The 18,175-nt window shown below is 54.1% G+C and overlaps 1 protein-coding gene across 11 annotated transcripts in view; it reads left to right on the top strand.

Annotated features, from left to right (window-relative positions):
- SLC35E2B (solute carrier family 35 member E2B) overlaps positions 1-17,800 on the top strand; it is a 28,942-nt gene extending 11,142 nt beyond the window's left edge. For 9 of the 11 annotated variants that reach the window (XM_045475287.1, XM_045475286.1, XM_045475284.1 and 6 more), the window contains 8 exons: positions 2,261-2,698; positions 2,934-3,069; positions 3,517-3,644; positions 5,916-6,036; positions 7,896-7,949; positions 8,701-8,773; positions 11,362-11,507; positions 13,611-17,800. In XM_045475287.1, the coding sequence (XP_045331243.1) occupies positions 2,377-2,698; positions 2,934-3,069; positions 3,517-3,644; positions 5,916-6,036; positions 7,896-7,949; positions 8,701-8,773; positions 11,362-11,507; positions 13,611-13,848 (1,218 nt within the window). In that variant the 5' untranslated portion in view covers positions 2,261-2,376 and the 3' untranslated portion in view covers positions 13,849-17,800. Of the gene's footprint in view, positions 1-2,180; positions 2,699-2,933; positions 3,070-3,516; positions 3,645-5,915; positions 6,037-7,895; positions 7,950-8,700; positions 8,774-11,361; positions 11,508-11,654; positions 12,009-13,610 lie in introns of those variants that run through there. The other 2 variants (XM_045475288.1, XM_045475294.1) reach the window with 2 other exon arrangements.
- The last annotated feature ends 375 nt before the right edge of the window (positions 17,801-18,175 follow it).

Here is an 18,175-nt window from a genome sequence, read left to right as displayed (position 1 = left end):
GACCCTGGTTCCAGGCGGTGGGGGGAGGCGGGGGGTGGGGGTAGAGCACGGACTCCCCACGTCCCCTCTGGCCCGGCCAGTCTAGCTGCACGGAACCCGCGGACACGTCGTCACCCTGAACAAAACAGTGGGACCGGGCTGGGGAAGAGCGAGCAGAACACGAGTGTTGCAGTCAGCGTCCGGAGCCCTTGAGCTCGTCCTCGGGTGGGGGCGGTGGGGGCCCACGGAAGGGCCGGCACCCCTCGTCATGACCTGCGCTGCACTCCGGGGAGGCTGTCCTGGTGCAGCGGGGTTGGGGTGCGTGCGGGCAGACTGGGCAAGACGAGGGCGCTCGCTGGGGCTCGTGGCTCCGGGCTCGTGGACAGGGGGAGGGACACCAGGGGCTGAGGCAGGGCAGGAGGAGGATGGCCGCGTCTCTGGTGCTGCCTCTGCCTGGGGGCAGGACAGGAACCAGCTTTGGGCTGTGGGGAAGTCAGAATCTGAAGTGCGAGGAGCCTTTGGGCACTTGCCCGCAGAGGCGCAGGGGCCGGTGGGGCAGGTGGGGCAGTGGGCAGCCTGAGCCCCGAGGGATGTCCTGCTGGAGGGGCCGGGGCTGGAGAGGGGGGTGCGGCTCCCGCTGGCGGTGTGGCCGCCTCAGCGCCCGGCCCCCCCCCCCCCACACTCCACGTGCCTGGATGTTAGGGATGAAATATGATGGGCATCCTTTTAGATGTGTGACTGAGTTCCCCCAAACAGAGGAAACCCCAGGCGTCAGAAACTGAGGGAACAGGAAATCCGAGTGGCCAGCCCATCGGAGGCCACCTGGGGTCCCGGGTTTGATGTCATTGGGGAAGGAGATGGGACCCTGGCCCTCCTGAGACGGGGCAAGCAGTTGTCACTGGGACTCTGCTTTTAAAGCAGGGACTTGGAGAACTGGCCAGCCCGCCACGGGAGAAGCCGGGTGTGACTCAGCCTATGATCCCTGGAGAGAAGCCGGAGGCTCACCTCAGGAGCCATGCCCACAGGTCTGAGACTGGCAGGTGTGGGTTTCATATGCCGCGGGGTTCATCTAGAAAGTAGCGTAAAGGGGCGCCTGGGTGGCTCAGGGGTTAGGCACCTGACTTCGGCTCAGGTCATGATCTCACAGTTCATGAGTTCGAGTCCCATGTCGGACTCACTGCTGTCAGCACAGCACCTGTTTCACATCCTGTCTCCCCCTCTCGCTGCCCCTCCCCCCCCTCAAAAATAAACAGTAAAAAAAGATAGAAAGCATAAAATGGGTCCTGGGCCAGTGACACCCCTGGGGCACGTAGCAGCAGCAGACCCCAAGCCCTCAACTCTGGAAGTAACCCCCTCGGCCCAGGGTGTGTGGGGTCCCCGCGTATCAGGATCTGACGGGAGGTGACCGTAAAATGCAGTCCAGCCCCAACGCCAGAGTCTGCTGGCACACACAAGACACCAGGGTGACCTCGCTAAGGTCCCGGGTGATGAGCTGTGAGAGACCATAAACCAAAAGATACAGGAAGGGATCGAAAGCTTAAGGAAATAACAAGACACCAGGGGCGCCCCGCGGGCTCAGCCAGCAGAGCGTGCAACGCTTGGTTTCAGGTTGTGAGTTTGAGCTCCACGTTGGGCATAGAGTTTACTTAAAAATAAAAATTGTTTTAAGTTGGGACACCTGGGTGGCTCAGTCGGTTAAGCGTCCGACTTTGACTCAGTCATGATCTTGCGGTTTGTGGGTTCGAGCCCCACGTCAGGCTCTGTGCTGACAGCTCGGAACCTGGAGCTGCTCTGGATTCTGTGTCTCCCTCTCTCTCTGCCCCTCCCCTGCTCATGCTCTGTCTCTCTCTGTCTCTCAATAATAAATAAACGTTAAAAAAAAATTTTTTTAAGCTGGATAAAATATTAAAAGCCAGGTGAGGTGTGGGAGAGCAGCAGTGTGCATTACAGCAGCCGGGACCACAGAACGGGCGGGAAGGGGCAGAGCCCTCGGGATGGCTTCCGGGACCTGGTGGCAAAGGCCGGGCGGGGTCGTCCAGGTCTCCGTGCACGCGGTGGGTGCCTGGGGAAGGCCAGGTGCGGAGGCTTTGGTTTTCAGCACCTTGGGGAGGAGGCTTGGGAGCTGTCGGGGCTCCCGTCCTTCCGTTAGACTAGCAAGCAGATGTGAAAACAAGACCGAAGTTCCATATTTGCATTTTCAGAGTTACTTCAGATCGGTGCCTGAAACTTCTAAGGACATTCAAATGTTCACCATCAGGAACGCATTGTCTTTCCTTAACAGCTTGAGCCTGCGTCCCCTGGCGAGGGGCGAGTGACGGCCACCACTCCCCGGGTGGTGCAGGCCTTCACCCGGGAGCCAGCCCGACCCATGCTGCCCACGGTCCGGAGGAGACAAGCATGTCAGCCTCAGCAAAACCCTCGGTGCCGGCAGAGCTGGCCCCTGGCCCCGAGGACCAGCCCAAGGGCAAGCCGCTCCTCGGCTGGAGCTCTCTCTTCGGCCCCCGCAGTGAGAAGATTGTTTTCAGCAGGAGCGAGGGCGCCCCCGAGGAGAACGTGCTCACCATCACCATCACGGAGACCACGGTCATCGAGTCGGACCTGGGCGTGTGGAGCTCCCGGGCTCTGCTCTACCTGACGCTGTGGTTCTTCTTCAGCTTCTGCACCCTCTTTCTCAACAAGTACATCCTGTCCCTGCTGGAAGGGGAGCCCAGCATGCTAGGTAATGCGGGTCCCCCGCCTCCGGGGCTGAGGGCCAGGTCCGCGGGCTCACAGGTCGGTGCTGTCTCCACGCGGGAAGCACACGGAGGAGCCCACAGCCCCTGGGAAGGAGGGCGCCAAGGGTTCGGGACGGGAGCTGTGTCTGCGCCGCAGAACGGCTTGTCCTGTCTGCCTGCACACCAGCAAGGGAAGTAGTTCTCCCCTTAGAACTTGACCCTCTTCTCTGCCTCCTTCAGGTGCTGTGCAAATGTTGTCAACTACGTTTATTGGATGCATTAAAATATTTGTTCCTTGCTGTTTATATCAACACAAAACCCGGCTTTCTTATCCCCCCAATTTCATCATGATCATGCTGTTTGTGGGTCTAATGAGGTAAGGAATCTGACATTTTGGTTGAGAGTTGAAGTTTTTTATGTGCATAAACTGTCTTTGCCGTCACTAAGTGGGAGACCAGCCGGTGATGATGTGTGTTTTCATTGCATGCTTTATATAATCATCAGGACCGTCTAGATATTAGGACGACAAATGTATTGGTTCTGTGGATCTGGGTGCAATCAGATTCTTTCTGGAACAGCCATGAGTGTAATTTAATAATGGTTTGAGAGACACGCCCTCCTCTCCCTGGGCCTGCTGCACCTTGCAGGTGGGACCTACTTCCCACAGGGCCCTTCACCTTCACCTTCATGGGAGGCGAGGAGGGTGGGGAGCAGGGGAGGAGGGCGGGGAGCTGGGGAGGAGAACAGCCAGCTCCTCAGAAGGTCTCTTGTGCAGCTACAAATGGACTCCTCAGTCCTAATGACACTTTGGGCTTATTTGTAGGTTTGCGACGGTGGTTTTGGGTCTGGTCAGCCTGAAAAACGTGGCGGTTTCATTTGCTGAAACAGTGAAGAGCTCTGCTCCCATTTTCACCGTGATTATGTCCCGGATGATCCTCGGGGAGCACACGGGTAAGCCCGCCTGGGTGGGGCCTGGGGCGCTACGCCAGGGTGAAAGGTTCCACAGCCCCCCTGGAACGTTCTCCTAGCCCGGTCATGAGTGCCTCACGAGTTCACTTCAGCAGGTGTTTGTTCACCTTGACTGACGCACAGAGGCCTCTGGTTGGTGGGGACATGGGAGCTGGGCAAAGAAGTAATGGTCACTTGTCCCAGGAAGACCACCTTCCATGTCATGCGAGGTGGCCCCTGGTGACACCCTTGCCCAGGTCACCCACCTCCTGTGTCCTTCCCCGGCTCCTCTGACAGCCTCCCGTTCATCACTGCTTCTCAGCCTCACTTCTCCATCCTCCATAAGGCCCATCAAATCGGATTTATCCACAAATCCCAACCCTCAATGACCGGCAGACTGTTTCTGACTACACATCACACACACGTGTCCCCGTTTCTCCTGCCAGCCTTTTGAAACGCAGCCTGTCCAGTATCGTTCCGTGAAAATAACCAGAGTGCAGAGTAGTGCGCATCTAGGAGCAGTACCAACACGTGTTTAGATGCAGATGCACATCTGCTTCAATTAAGAAAAGAAAAAGATTAGGGGCGCCTGGGGGGCTCAGTCGGTTAAGCGTCCAAAGTTGGCTCACATCATGATCTCACAGTTAGTGAGTTCAAGCCCCTCGTCGGGCTGTGTGCTGACAGCTCAGAGCCTGGAGTCTGCTTTGGATTCTGTGTCTCCCTCTCTCTCTGCCCCTCCCCTGCTTGTGTTCTCTCTCTGTCTGTCTCTCTCTCACTCTCTCTCAAAAATAAATAAATAAACTTAAAAAATCTATATTTAAAAAAAAAAGAAAGAAAAGGACAAGATCCCACAAAAAGGCCGATGGGGGAGGAAGGACAGGGCTGAGCGCCCTCCCAGATGTGCCTCTGGAGCTCCACAGGCATTTTAGGTGATGTGAGACCATCTGATCGGAGGGTAAACAGCAGCTCCTAGAAGTCATAAGCAACATGAAACAAACGAACTGGGTTTCATATCAAGCCGGTGGCTCAGCCACACTAAAAACTTTATTCCGGCAACTTTAAAATGCCATGATTTGGCCTCTGGCTGTGGCGGCTAAGCCTGTAGCGAGTCAGCTAGTTCCCTTAGCGAGGTCAACAACAACATCTTGGTGATAGTTAGCAAAAAGAATCAGTTGGGGAGAATGACCGAGGGACCAGGAGTTCAGAGCCGAGGGTCACCTGCAGACGGGACCCCGATGTGTGGCGCCCTCCCCACAGAGGCATTTGCTGGTCCTCGAGCACTGGCTGGCACTCCGGGTAGACCAGCCTTGTGGGGCTGCAGGGCCGAGGGCAGGCGGGGCCTGCCAGGAGAGGGGGATCTCCGGCAAAGCCCTGGGCTCTTACCCTGGGCCCCGAGCACGCCGATGCCCATGGACACCTCCCAGCAGCGAAAGCAAGTCCTTCTAAGGGTGAAACGGCACTCACGGCCACTGGCCCTCTAGGATCCACGCAGACCGTCTGTCACACAACACACATTGCCAGGCCGGCCAGAGGACAAGACCACGTGCAGAGCCTAGACGGCGCTGGCGGCTCCCTAGGGACCTGAGTCTGGACAGCATTGTCCTGTGCCGGGAGGTGGCCTTGGTCTCCAAAGGTCAGCGTGGACCTCTTAACACGGAAGACTTTTTCCCTCGTCTATTTTGAATTTCAGAGTAAACTAAATAGCATCTGAAATCAAAGTACCGGGAGGCCCCCCACCCTGTTCCCAAAGTGGCCGTGCCTTTCTATCATGCTCCACGGGCTTTTTTACCATTGGGTCAAGTTTCCTGGATTTCAGAATGCAGCAGAGGAGTAACCTCCACTTAGAGTGAAGAAAGCAGACCATGTAGGGGCCTCCCTGCAGCAGGGCCCCCCGCCCCCAGCTCCCCTTTCTGACAGACTGGTCCAAAGACCGTTCATCCACCCTCGTCATCCTCGGTGCTGGCCATGGAGGGGCTTTGGGGCCCAGGGCCCCAGCCTCGTGCGTCCTGCCCGCCCCCCCGGCCCCAGGCCCAGCAGTCGTGCCTCGAGGAAGGGCTCGTGCGGTGCCTGGCTTGGGAGAGGGTGATGGCTTGGGGGCAGGCGTGCATTTTGATCCTCTGTGTTTCTCCAGTGTAAAGACTCAGTAGCTACATGTTTTCGAATTAAAGTGAAAGAGGCTTTCACGAGGGGCATAAAAATGGCCTCGGCACCCAGAAGCGATGTCGCAGCGGGCAGGCTGGCGGCCGCAGCCCTGGTGTGTTTTGCCCTTTCCAGGGCTGCTGGTCAACCTCTCGCTCATCCCCGTCATGGGAGGCCTGGCACTGTGCACGGCAACGGAGATCAGCTTCAACGTCTTGGGGTTTTCGGCCGCGCTGTCCACCAACATCATGGACTGGTGAGTCAGGAAGAGCATGGGGACGCGTGGTGTGATGGGGATGACGGACGTTGAAATCCAGATTGACTGAGAATTATGTCCCGTAATTCAGAGCCGGGCCCAACTGATGCCGCCTTTTCCTAAATACCAAAATACCTCGTATCCCAGTAAGGTAACCTTTTCTTAGAAAAACAGCCAGAATTTGACAACACATGGTCTTGGTATTAAGAACACGCATCTTAGGGACACGGTTAGCTAACGGAGGCCAAATGCACAGAACTAGCAGGCCCGGGGAACGTCACAAGAGTAACGCCCCTTGTGAGTAACGTTACAAGAGTAACGCCCCTTGTGAGTAACGTTACAAGAGTAACGCCCCTTGTGAGTAAACACGTATGTGTTCAGCTAAGCCAAGTGGAAGAGGCCGTCCTACAGCGGGAACAAAGGGGCAGTTTCTGGCCTGGTGGCTGTCTGTGCCCCGAGGGCCGTGAGAGGCCGTGCCCACAGGGGAAGCCCGTGTCAGGTGCCCGAGGAAAAGCACCCCGTGGGAGGTTCCTTGTCCTGCAGCAGGAAGGGGCTGGCTGTTGTGTTCTGGATCGCTCCTTGGATAGTGGACAGCTGCCATCCCGCATCCAGGCTGTGGTGTCCGAGTCCATACTTAGGCATCGGCCAGACCTGCTCTTTGAGAATTACCAGTTGCTTCTAGGGTCTGTCCTGTCTCTGGGAAAGAGAGCAAGCGACCACACGGATGTCCAGGAGTTTATCATTGCTTCACTGTTAAAGTCGGACAGCCTCCCCCTGAGGTTTTCCATCCCACCGCCAAGTAAACATTTAAAAGTCACCTTTAATTTCATTTCTGACACGCAGATGTATTTCCTTCTGGCTTTTTCTGCCTGCACTTACAGTTCCTAGAAATCGAATACAGGCTCATCATGCATTCTGTCTGTATTTCTCCTCCAGTGGAAAGGCCCAGTAGCTGCTTGTATTTGCATTAAAGTAGAGCGGCTTTCATGAGGGGTATGCTCTACCCCCTCTGCGTGGCCCTGTGGGCATCGTGTGCTGCCACCAGGGGCTCTCAGAAGCCTGGACCCTGTGACCGCCTCCTCGTATGGCATACAGATGCCTGTGAGTTAACGAGTCTGTTTAGATGCGCATGGAGCGTCTCTTCACACGAGGCTCCCATTTAGGTTTTTGACCATCACGAAGGCTAAATTCCCATCAGAGAGACGAGCCCATGACGTGGATCAGGGCTCTCGATCCTCACTGCCAGCGTTTCCCAAAACGATTGTTTTGGAGCAAGAGCTTCGCCTTCTGGAGCCCAGAGAGCAGTCACCAGTGGGCGTGCCAAGCCCTTTGGTTTCTGGGGCAGGGGGGCACAGTTTCACCTTCTCATGGGCCTCGTGTGGGTTTTCCCTGTGGTTTGTCCCATTCTGGAGTTTTGTCCATATGTTTTCCACCGGAGTCTTCATGTGCTCAGACTATTTTGTTCACTCGCTCTCACACGTGGGTCCCCAGGTGCCCGGCCCATGGCAGTTACTGATTTAGGGGAACTCTTGGTTCAAGGTGGGGTTTTGTGCAGCACTGAGAGCAGGGACTTTGGGATCCTTTGACACCTGAGAGCTCGGTAACGTCAGGTACATTGCTCAACCTGCGTGCCTCAGTTTACCCTTCTGTAAAGGGGCCAGGCCTGGTGACCCCCTCACAGTGAAGTGACATCCAGGAGCCCCCCAAGCATGGGCCCGGCTCACAGCAGACATGCAGGGGCCATCCCCGAGGGGCCGCCGTCGTTGTCCCTGCTTAGGAAGGACGCAAACACTCGGTCCAGTCGAGGTCTGTGCTAACTTCTCGTATCGTCAGGTAACCTCTTCTTTTCTTTATTCTAGTTTGCAAAATGTTTTTTCAAAAAAGCTCCTCAGCGGGGACAAATACAGGTTCTCGTAAGTATCGTTAGCCCGTGAAACTCCCAATTTCGTAGGCCCAAGAGGACTCCCTGCCCTTTTGAAGTTTCAGAATCCCCCGTAGACCTGACACCTTTCCCCCTTCGGCTTAAGTGGCTTTTTTTTTGTTTTTTTTGTTTTTTTTGTTTTTTCAACGTTTATTTATTTTTGGGACAGAGAGAGACAGAGCATGAACGGGGGAGGGGCAGAGAGAGAGGGAGACACAGAATCGGAAACAGGCTCCAGGCTCTGAGCCATCAGCCCAGAGCCTGACGCGGGGCTCGAACTCACGGACCGCGAGATCGTGACCTGGCTGAAGTCGGACGCCCAACCGACTGCGCCACCCAGGCGCCCCTTAAGTGGCTTTTAAAAGTACTCTGTGGACGGGGCGCCTGGCTGGCTCAGTCAGAAGAGCCTGTGACTCTTGAGATCTCGGGGTCGTGGGTTTGAGACCCACGCTGGGTGGAGAGATTACTAAAGAAATAAATAAACTTAAGAAAGCAAGTAAGTAAAAGTGCTTTGTGGAAACTTGGAAGAAAAACCCCACCTGTTTTCAGCTGCCCCGCCAAGGCACCCCAACGGCCGGCTCGTTCGCGGCTGCCCTGCAGGGTGTGCCAGGCGCGCGGCCGGCAGGCGCACGGGCCCTCCCTGGCGCCCGGCTTCTCTAGAGCATTCTCGCTGTGAACCGTCTGGTCGAAAGCCGGCCTCCGCCGTGCGGAGAGAGCGTCAGGCATGTGTGTTGCCCCCCCAGGGCCGCGGAGCTCCAGTTCTACACCAGCGCGGCGGCCGTGGCCATGCTGGTCCCCGCCTGGATCTTCTTCATGGTGAGTGTCAGGGCGCCGCTCGGCACCCAGGCTGCCGTTGCCACCAGCCATCCGGGGGTGGAGGGGTTTCACTTGCCGGTCCCGGGGGTAGCTCCTTGGCGTGGTGGCTTCGTGGCATCGTTCACGAAGGCTCAGCAGGGTGCACTTGAGGAGGAGGGAGACCGGTGGGAGCCGAACCTGGTGCCCCAGGAGGCCAAGCCATAGCTGAGGGAGTTTCCTGAAAACCTTTGTGTCAGGGTATTTCGGCTTGCTCGTTTTAGTGTTACTATTTCAAAGTCACGCGTGCCCACCTAGAGCAATCAGCAGGGCAGGTGTACATGAACAAGAGAGGAGGTCTGTCTGGTGAGCCCTCCTGGACCCCCTCCTACAAAGCCCCTTTCCAGATGGGTCTGCGTAGCTAGGAATGTACTCAGGTACGTGTATGTCATGTGATCTCACCAGTCTTATAAAAGCGTATGTATCTGTCCGAGCAGGCCTTTTTTTTTTTTTTTAAACACAAATGGAACTGGGCTATTCTGTCCTATTCTTGTGCTCCAGAGCCCAGCTATGCCCTGATCTGTCACTGCCCCCTCGACAGACACCTGACTGCTTGGTGCATTTCACACGGAACTGGAAGTTTCTTGTGTCTTTAGCAGATAAAGGTGCTTTTCTTGGGAGGCACCTGGGTCAGTCAATTAAGCGTCCGACTCTTGATCTTGGCTCAGGTCATGATCCCAGAGTCATGAGTTCGAGCCCCAGGTCGGGTTCTGTGCTGACAGCTCGGGGTCTGCTTGGGATTCTGTCTCTCCTCACTGCCCTTCCCTGCTTGTTCTCTCTCTCTCTCTCAAAATAAGTAAATAAACATTAAGAAATTTTAAAAACAAATAAATGAACTAAATTACCTTTTTTTAAAAAAGGTGGTTTTCTGGGATCCACTTTTGGAATTGGAATGATTGAAAGAATGTGCATATCTAAAAATATGTGTACTGTGATAAAATCTATGTAAACGTAAAATTTATGATTCTAACTGCTTTAAAACTATATGTCAAGTATGTTCAGGCTGTCACACAAGCATCCTCACCATCCATTTGCAGACTTTAATTATCTCAGACTGAATCTCTGTCTCTGTTAAACACTAACTCCCCATTTCCCCCATAGGGGAAGCGAGACTCTACCTCTCCTCCAAGGGTGTCCGGGCCGGACGATTCGCGGGGACAAGCCCATAGCCCGAGTAACATGAGCTTTATGTGACACGGGAGCCTCATAAAGAAGCCAAGACGGGAGCGCTCACGCGCCAGGCTGAGCAGGGAGAGGCGACTGCGGGAAAGTAGGCTGTGTGTGGGGTGGAGGCAGGCGAGGGCGACCTTAACGAGGTCCGCCGGGCTCGGGTCCCTGGCGATGCGCGCGTTCCTTTCCCCCTGCTGCGTGGGCGTCCTCCACGTGGGGCCTTTGTCCCTGCTTCTCAGGGAGAGAAAGCGACGCCAGAGCCCTTCTTGCTCCTGTGTTTTGAGGGTCTTCAGCTCAAAATAACCCTGATGCCGAAGTGGCACATTTGTGAACTCCTTCACCCCTCCCCCAGACCCTGGCACCTACCCTGTGCTTTCTGTCCCAATGGATGTGACGACTCTAGGTCCCTGATGTAAGTGGAATCCTATGGGATTTGTCCTTTGGGGACGGGCATATTTCACTGAGCATGATGACCTCGAGGTCCATCCACTCTGTAGCAGGTGCTGGCATTTCCTCCTCTTTAAGGCTGGGTGATATTCTGCTGTGTGTTGGGACCACGTTTTGTTCATCCACCTGTCTGTTAATGGACACCTCGGTTCCTCCCACATTCTGGCTCTTGTGGACAGTCCTGCTGTGAATGTGAACATGCACACACCAGTTCAAGACCCTGCCTTCAGTTCTTTGGGGCGTGTACCCAGAGGTGGGATTGCTGGTTCTTCTAGTAGTTCTCCGTTTAACTTTTTGAAGAGCAGTCAGACGGTTTTCCACAATGGCTGCACCATTTTACATACCCACCAGCCGTGCTCAGGGCTTCAGCTGCCCCACATCCTCGTCAGCGCTTGTCATTTTTATTTATTTTTTAATTTTTTAAAATTCTGTTTATTTTTGAGCGAGAGACAGAGTGTGAGAGGGGGAAGGGCAGAGAGAGAGGGGGGACACAGAATCCGAAGCAGGCCCCAGACTCTTGAGCTGTCAGCACAGAGCCCAACGTGGGGCTCGAACTCAGGAATCGTGAGATCATGACCTGAGCGGAAATCGGACACTTAACCGGCTGAGCCAGCCAGGCGCCCCTGATTTTTTGTTTTTGGTGGTAGCCATCCTGATGGGTATGAGGTGGTCTCATCGTGCTGTTGATTTGTGTTTCCCTGATGATCGGTGATGTTCAGTGCTTTCTCCTGTGCTTATTGGCCACATGTACACGCATGTTGAAAGTGTTGGTAAGCGCTGTTTGGTTGTCACCCTAGAAGGCTGTTTTCAGAGCGCTCCTCAGCATCAGTTCGTTTACCCAGATTACTGGGCACGTGTGACCCCGCGCTTTTCTGACGGTGATCAGTAGAAGGAAGACAGGCGCCCGCAGAGCATCATTTCTGTTCTGCGCATAGGACTTGCCGGTGATTGGGAGAAGCGGGAAGAGCTTCAGTTACAGTCAGGACGTCGTGTTGCTGCTGCTGATGGACGGCGTCCTGTTCCACCTGCAGAGTGTCACGGCCTATGCCCTCATGGGCAAAGTCTCCCCCGTCACTTTCAGGTAAGCACGGTGACTTCCCAGGAGACAAGGTGTGTCCCGGTCATTTACAGAGGAGAAGAATTTAAATCCAGAAGTTTTTACAGAAGGTATTTGTGGTTGTAAAATGCTGCTAGTGTGAGCACTGTGGCCACATGTCGTGATTCCCAGGCTGTTTTGTCTTGGTGCTACTTGAAACACAGCAAAGTTCACCAAGTCCCCACCAGGAATCTACACGTTAGCACAGGAAGTGTTTGGAGTGGTTCAAGTATTTTTCCGTGGGGAACAGCATGTCCGTGGACTCGCCTGTGAAGCTGGAATGTTCGCTTCTGGGCTGTCCGCTGGGGGAGCTGTGTGCCTCAGGCGGTTCACCTGAAGTGCGGTGAGTGCAACAAGAGACGGGATTCTTAATTTTATCTCGTTTTAAGCGATTTAAAATTTTTTCGATGTTTATTCATCTTTTGAGGGAGAGAGACAGTGCACGAGTGGGGAGGGGCAGAGAGAGACAGAGATGGAATCCAAAGCAGGCTCCAGGCACCGAGCTGTCAGCACAGAACCTGACCTGGGGCTTGAACCCACAAACTGTGAGATGGTGACCTGAGCCGAAGTCGGATGCTTAACCGACTGAGCCCCCCCAGGTGCCCCTTAAACGAGTTGAATTTGAGGAGCCACACATGGCCGTTGGCTCCCGTGTTGGAGGCACACCTCCAGAAACTGAGAGGTGGGCCAGAGGCCTCACTGCCTTCTCTTCATTTTTGTAACTGGAAAAGTTCAATGAAAGCGCCATTTCCAGACTGGACGTTTTTTTCAATAACAAGCAGAAAAGCGTGAGCTAACGCCTCCGGCGGCCTAGAAGTCTATTCTTTGCCCACACCGTGTCGTGTAAGTTAGCGGGCCTTACTTTCTCTAACTCCTGAGCTGGCCGAGAAGTGGCCTGATGGAACCACACTGCGTGGAAGGCTTGTCGAGCCGTGCCAGCCGTGTTTCTGTCTCCCCACGGCCTCTCTGGCTGGCTCTCGCTCCTCCTGCCCACGTCGGTCTGGCCCAGGTCAGCACAGCAGCCGTGCCCCGCACTGGTCACATTCTGCAGCTCGGAGGTCCAAGGGCAGCACCGCCACACGCGGGCACAGGTGGCACCAGCGTGGTGCCCTGGCCTGCGACCCGTGCAGCCCTCACATTTCCTGGGTCTCGAATGGGGAGGGTCTGCAAGAATGTTGAGAATGGCCGTGATTTTTAAGTTCTTCTGAAGCGCATGGTGGTTACTGTCTCTGTCACGTGCCCTGGTTTCTGTTTGGAGCCGGGAATTATTTCCAGATAGTCCTGAAACCTTGTTTTTCGGTGATCCTTAGTGATGGTTCACAAAAGGCAAAAAGCAGAAAACCAATTCTTTAAAAAAATTTTTTTATGTTTATTCATTCTTGAAAGACAGAGACAGAGCACAAGCAGGGGTGGGGCGGAGAGAGAGGGGGACACAGCATCTGAAGCAGGCTCCAGGCTCTGAGCTGTCAGCACAGAGCCCGACGCGGGGCTCGAACTCACAAACAGTGAGATCATGACCTGAGCCGAAGTCAGCTGCCCAACCGACTGAGCCACCCAGGCGCCCCTAATTCTTTTTAAAGCAAATAGGTTTTTTTGTGGTTTATTCATATCATAAGAGCAATAGTTACTCATTATAGGAAATTTGGAAAAGGCAGGACCGTTCCAGAAATAAAGCAGAAGTCACCATCACCCCAAAACACCAGCACTATTAACTTTCCAGTGTGTTTTGCACTAACTTCATTTTTATGGGCTCCAAGCCTCGAACGCAGTGCTGTCCTTACCGTAGGTGTGCACAAAGCGCTCTTGTTCTTTAGATGGCAAGCTGAACTATTTAGGAGTAAAATGTCATCACGTCTGTAATTTGCTTAAAAATAATTCACTCCAAAAAAAAGGATGAAGCAAATAAAGCGAAATGTTAATTAAGTCTAGAAGATGGGAATAATGGCTGTTCATTATAACATGTCCCTGCTTTTCTGTTTGACATTTTTGCTAATGACAAGAAAGCAGGAGGGAGCCAGCGAGGGAGCCCCGGGCCTGTGCCGGCTGGGCAGCGGGCCGAGCCCGGGCCGTAACCCCCTGTCGTTGCAGTGTCGCCAGCACCGTGAAGCACGCCTTATCCATCTGGCTCAGTATTATAGTGTTTGGCAACAGAGTCACCAGCCTGTCAGCCATCGGCACCGTCCTGGTGATGGCTGGCGTCCTGCTCTACAACAAAGCCAAGCAGCGCCAGCGGGAGGCCATGCAGAGCCTGGCTGTGGCCGCCAGCCCAACGCCAGAGGACGAAGCGGAGCCACTGACCCCCAAGGACCCCAGACCGCACCACTGAGCTCTGGAAGCTGCGGCAGGTGGCCAGGGCCCCCAAGCCGCTGCCCACTGCTGCTGTCCCCCTCACCGACGCAGACACCCGGCCTCCTTGGGTCAGTGGGGTGCTGGAGGCCACGGGATGGGCCGCCTTCGCTGCTCCCATTTCAGGTTTTCAGTGAAAACCAACGGGAGCTTGAACGGGGATCCCAGATGTCCGCTTCCTGGGGGGGAGACCGGAGCCAGCTGCCGCTGAGCCACGGCCAGATAATGTGAAATCTGCCTCCTGCTGACCCTGTGCTGAGCACTCGCGAGGGGGTGGGACTTCCAGATGGCCTCTGCACCCCCGTCACCAGCTTGCAGGTCTGGTTGCAGTTAGGCCACGCCCTCGTTCTCTGTGTGTGACAGCTACTGGGGACCCCCGTGAAGTGACAGCTGGGTCCGGGTGCCAGCGCGCACTGCTCCCCGCTGCTCGGTGCCAGCACAGAGAGCTCAGCTCCCCCTGCTCGCCGTCAGAGGCCCGTGAAGGCACACTCTGCTCCTGGGCCATCTGGGGAGACTGTCATGCTGAGAGAGGGCCAAGGCGCCCACGGCCTGGGCCGGAGGCCACAGCAGCTGAGTGCACAGGGCTAGTAGAGTGGAAAGGGATCAGACGGGCACAGAAATGAGGGTCCCTGCTCCTGTGGGCAGGATGTTGGGCCCTTGCCTTCCTGCCCCAGAGCTGCCAGCATCCAGCACCACTTAGGGAAAGGTGCCCCGCCCCTTTCAGCGTCTCCACCGCACTAGGCCCTCCACCTCCCGAGAGTCCCAACCCTCACCTGTGGCTGGCGCTTCAGTCAGGGACCCCCGATGTGATTGCTGGTCACAGAGGTAGAGGACAGACATCTGTAGTGTTTAACTCAGGATGGGGACATACTGACCTTCCCTTTTGTTTTCTGGGCCTTTGTGTGTAACAGAGGCAGTTCTGAAGGGTTCCCTGCAGGGGCCCCTGCCATCACTCACCTGGTCGGAGGCCACGCCATATTTTGTCTCAAGCACAAGGGTGTTAAGGTTTTCTCTCATGAATGAATGAGCAGGAGGAGTGCTGGGAAGATCTTTTGGAGTGTTTACAGCTTTTGTCACACTGCATTTAAAATGACTGTGAAGGTGTTAAAGAAGAAAACCCAGGCACGGGTGGCTTCTGGAAAGCACCCTGTATGGCAAGTAACCCGTACTGAACCCACAGCCTGGCTCAGCCTGGCTCTCCCCTCCCAGAGCGATGGACCCACCACGCTGGGTATCTGAGCCCTGTGTCGGGTTGAGGCTCCTGACCTCTTCACCCTGTTCCTCTTCCCGCATCCTGGTGGGGTTTCTCCTCGGGGCATGTCCGCTGCCAGCCAGGCTTTAATACCTCTCCGTGGCACCAGGTTCAAGCTCGGGGGTGTGTCATGTGCAGCCCAACGCAGAGGATGGGGTTGGCCACATGGCTGTCTGGGGCCTGCCTGCTGCAGCCGACTGAACCAGCTGACAGGAGCACTTCAGGCACTGGTGGGTCCCTCATCTGAGTTCCCCTCCCTGCCGTCCAGGTCCTTGGTTCCCATTATCTTTTCACTGGTTTTCCAGTTGACTGGTCAACTGGAAAGTATGTTAAAAAAGGCCCTCCTGGAGACCAAATCTCTTGGAAACAAAGAGCAATAGTAAGCCTCATTAAGTTCTGCCTACTTGAAAAAGTTTGCCATGATGATGGGTTAAACAGAGGCCTTTAAAACTGTAACCTTTTTATGAAGCTGACTTCCTATGTCCAGAGCACAGGCAGGGGTGCGCTCGCCCGCACACCACGCTCACCTCCACTGTGAAGATGTTTCTCCTGAGACTTTCCCCAGGTTTCTATCCCTTCCTCTCTCCTTCCTCCACAAAAAAAACACCGAAGAGTACTTGCTGGAGGCGGCTTGGGCAGCGGGATGTGCTGGGTCTGTGAGGCCCAGTGGGAGAAGACAGCTTCCAGAGGGCCCTGCCTCTGCCCTTAACAATGCGGCTGCTGTGGCCGGCTGTGGCCAGCTGCTGACAAGATGTGAGCAGAGAAGGAGACACGTCTACGGTCATCCTGTTGCAAGATTGTCACGTTGGCCTTCTCACAGACGTCCTCATCCAAGTAACCAGGTAGGCGGCACCTGCTTCTGAGCCTCGTTAGGGACCCGGGTCCGAGTCTCCTCTGGAACCAGCACCCTGCACACCACATGTGCCCCGCCTCCTGTCACAAGTGGTTTTCTGCCGGTTTTGATTTTCCAAATTCTTGGACCAGAAACAAAATGAAGACTTCTCCAAATTATTAGTAAATGAGGTAATTTCCAACAAAGCTGCTTTTGAAACATTTCCTAAGAACCCAAGCTGTGGCCAGCACTGCCCGTGCCTGGGGCTTACATTCCTTCTTTGTATGGTCTCCACCCTGAAGCCGTCCCATGTCCTGCATGTCCGGGACAACCCTGCCAGGAGACAAAACATGGCCTGTCGTGGCCGTTTGTTTAATGAATGTACAGACATATGTTTTTTATTAACTTTGTGTAGTAGTGTTTATAGTACGTTTATAATACATTGCAAACATGCTTGTGTCATTGTCGTCACTTACACGGGTCATTTCCTATGTCCATGGTCATTGTCTGTGCCTTTGTAAAGAAACACTTCAAACAGGTGTCAGGTCGGGTCGATACCTTACCTACGTCGATACTTCTAAATATACATGTATCTGACTTTCAAGGAAACTTCCACTATGAGTGGCATAAAAACCTTGGGTTTTTGTGTTTTGTTTTTTTTTTTTTTTTTTGACACAGTTCCTGCATGTCATCATTAAAATAATCTGCCCTGGAAAGCTGAGAATATTCTTGCACAATCCAAAAATGTGTCTTTAATTTGAGAAAAATAGGCATGGTGAATCCAAAGTGGTAAAATGCTGCACAAAGAGTATCAAACGAAGTTGTGCTTGTAGCCCATGCTGGAGATTTCTTTTCCCAAAACCAGTGGGTTTTTGCTTGTGAACGGTCACTTGGACAGACCAGTCAGTAGGTTTGACAGACGCGTATCATGGCTTTTTACATCTGTCTGAGTGTCGTGCTTTCCTAAGGCCTGGAGCATTTTCAGTTTCCCTGGGTTGGAAAAATTAATCAAGGACGCTACTGCAGCTAGAACTCTTTTGCCTTTGACCGTCATACTAAGCGCTTTATTCTTTCACAAAATCCGTACATGCTCTGGCTGAGGCGTCTTCATTTCCTTAGTTTACAACTAAAAATGTCCCAGCCCCCCTGGTGAATCTGCCTGTTTCCCTGCGTCCTGGCTGGTGAGCCAAGAGCAGAGGTGAGGTTGTGCTGACCACCCTCCGGCTCAGGTGGGAAACCTTCGATTTTGCTGTCCTTGAAGAGTTTCTTCCAGTTTTCCTGAGGGTTCTGATTCTGAGTTTGATGGCCACTGGATCCGTGCCCAGATTTCCAAACAGAGCTGGACACTGTCCTAACTGGCAGAATCTTTCGTTGTCTCTTTTTGTTTTGTTTTCATTTGAGTAAAACCTGCATTCACCTGATTGGCCATTTCTAGTCTTTGCAGATGTGTGAGTGGAGTCTGAACCTGCCCAGGGGGTGTTGTGGGACCCATGAGGAGGGCCACAGTCACGGTGACTTTCCCACACTGCAAAACTTGAAAATTCTATCAGTAATTGTCTACATCAGAACCAAGTGCGATCTGCTTCATACCAAACAAAACTGTGGACAACTGAAAGCGCATTGTACAAGATGTGTCTCGTGTTCTTGTGTTTCACCTAATTCAGTATTCGAGTGACTAAATCAGTACTTTCTAGAAAGTGGTTCTATTAAATAATTTAGTGAGTCACTGTTAAGTCTACTGTGGTAATAAACTGATGCCTCTTGGCTCTTTTTGTCTAAATTAAGCCACTTGGTAGCAACTACCTAGGACTCTGGGTCTCTCAAAATACAATAAATGTTAACAGTGCCTGCCGTTGCTGTCTTCACTGTAACCCTCCGGGTTTGTGCTACTGAAATGGTCACGGGGCTGGGGGGGGGGGGGTGGAGGGTGGTTCTTATCGCCTTCATGTTGAAAACTCCCTTCGTGAAGAGAGAAGAATGGTTCTCCTGTCCCCAAGGGCTCAGGAAGCAAAACAAGTGTGGGTACAGAAAGGAAACACCGTCCTGGGGAAGAAAAGAAAGCTCAATTCCACTCGCCCTTTTTGTGCCCGAGTTTGTCCCATTCCGCATTTCCCACTTCAAACCCGGCTAAGGAGGACGCATGTCGGTCTCCCGCTCTCTTCCCTGGGCTGTGGCTCGTGGGTTCGCCACATACCCACGGCCCTTTCAAACCGCGGGAGGGAG

The sequence above is a fragment of the Leopardus geoffroyi genome, chromosome C1, assembly GCF_018350155.1.
Source record: "Leopardus geoffroyi isolate Oge1 chromosome C1, O.geoffroyi_Oge1_pat1.0, whole genome shotgun sequence".
NCBI classification, from domain to species: domain Eukaryota; kingdom Metazoa; phylum Chordata; class Mammalia; order Carnivora; family Felidae; genus Leopardus; species Leopardus geoffroyi.
This window is presented reverse-complemented; position numbering and strand designations above follow the sequence as displayed.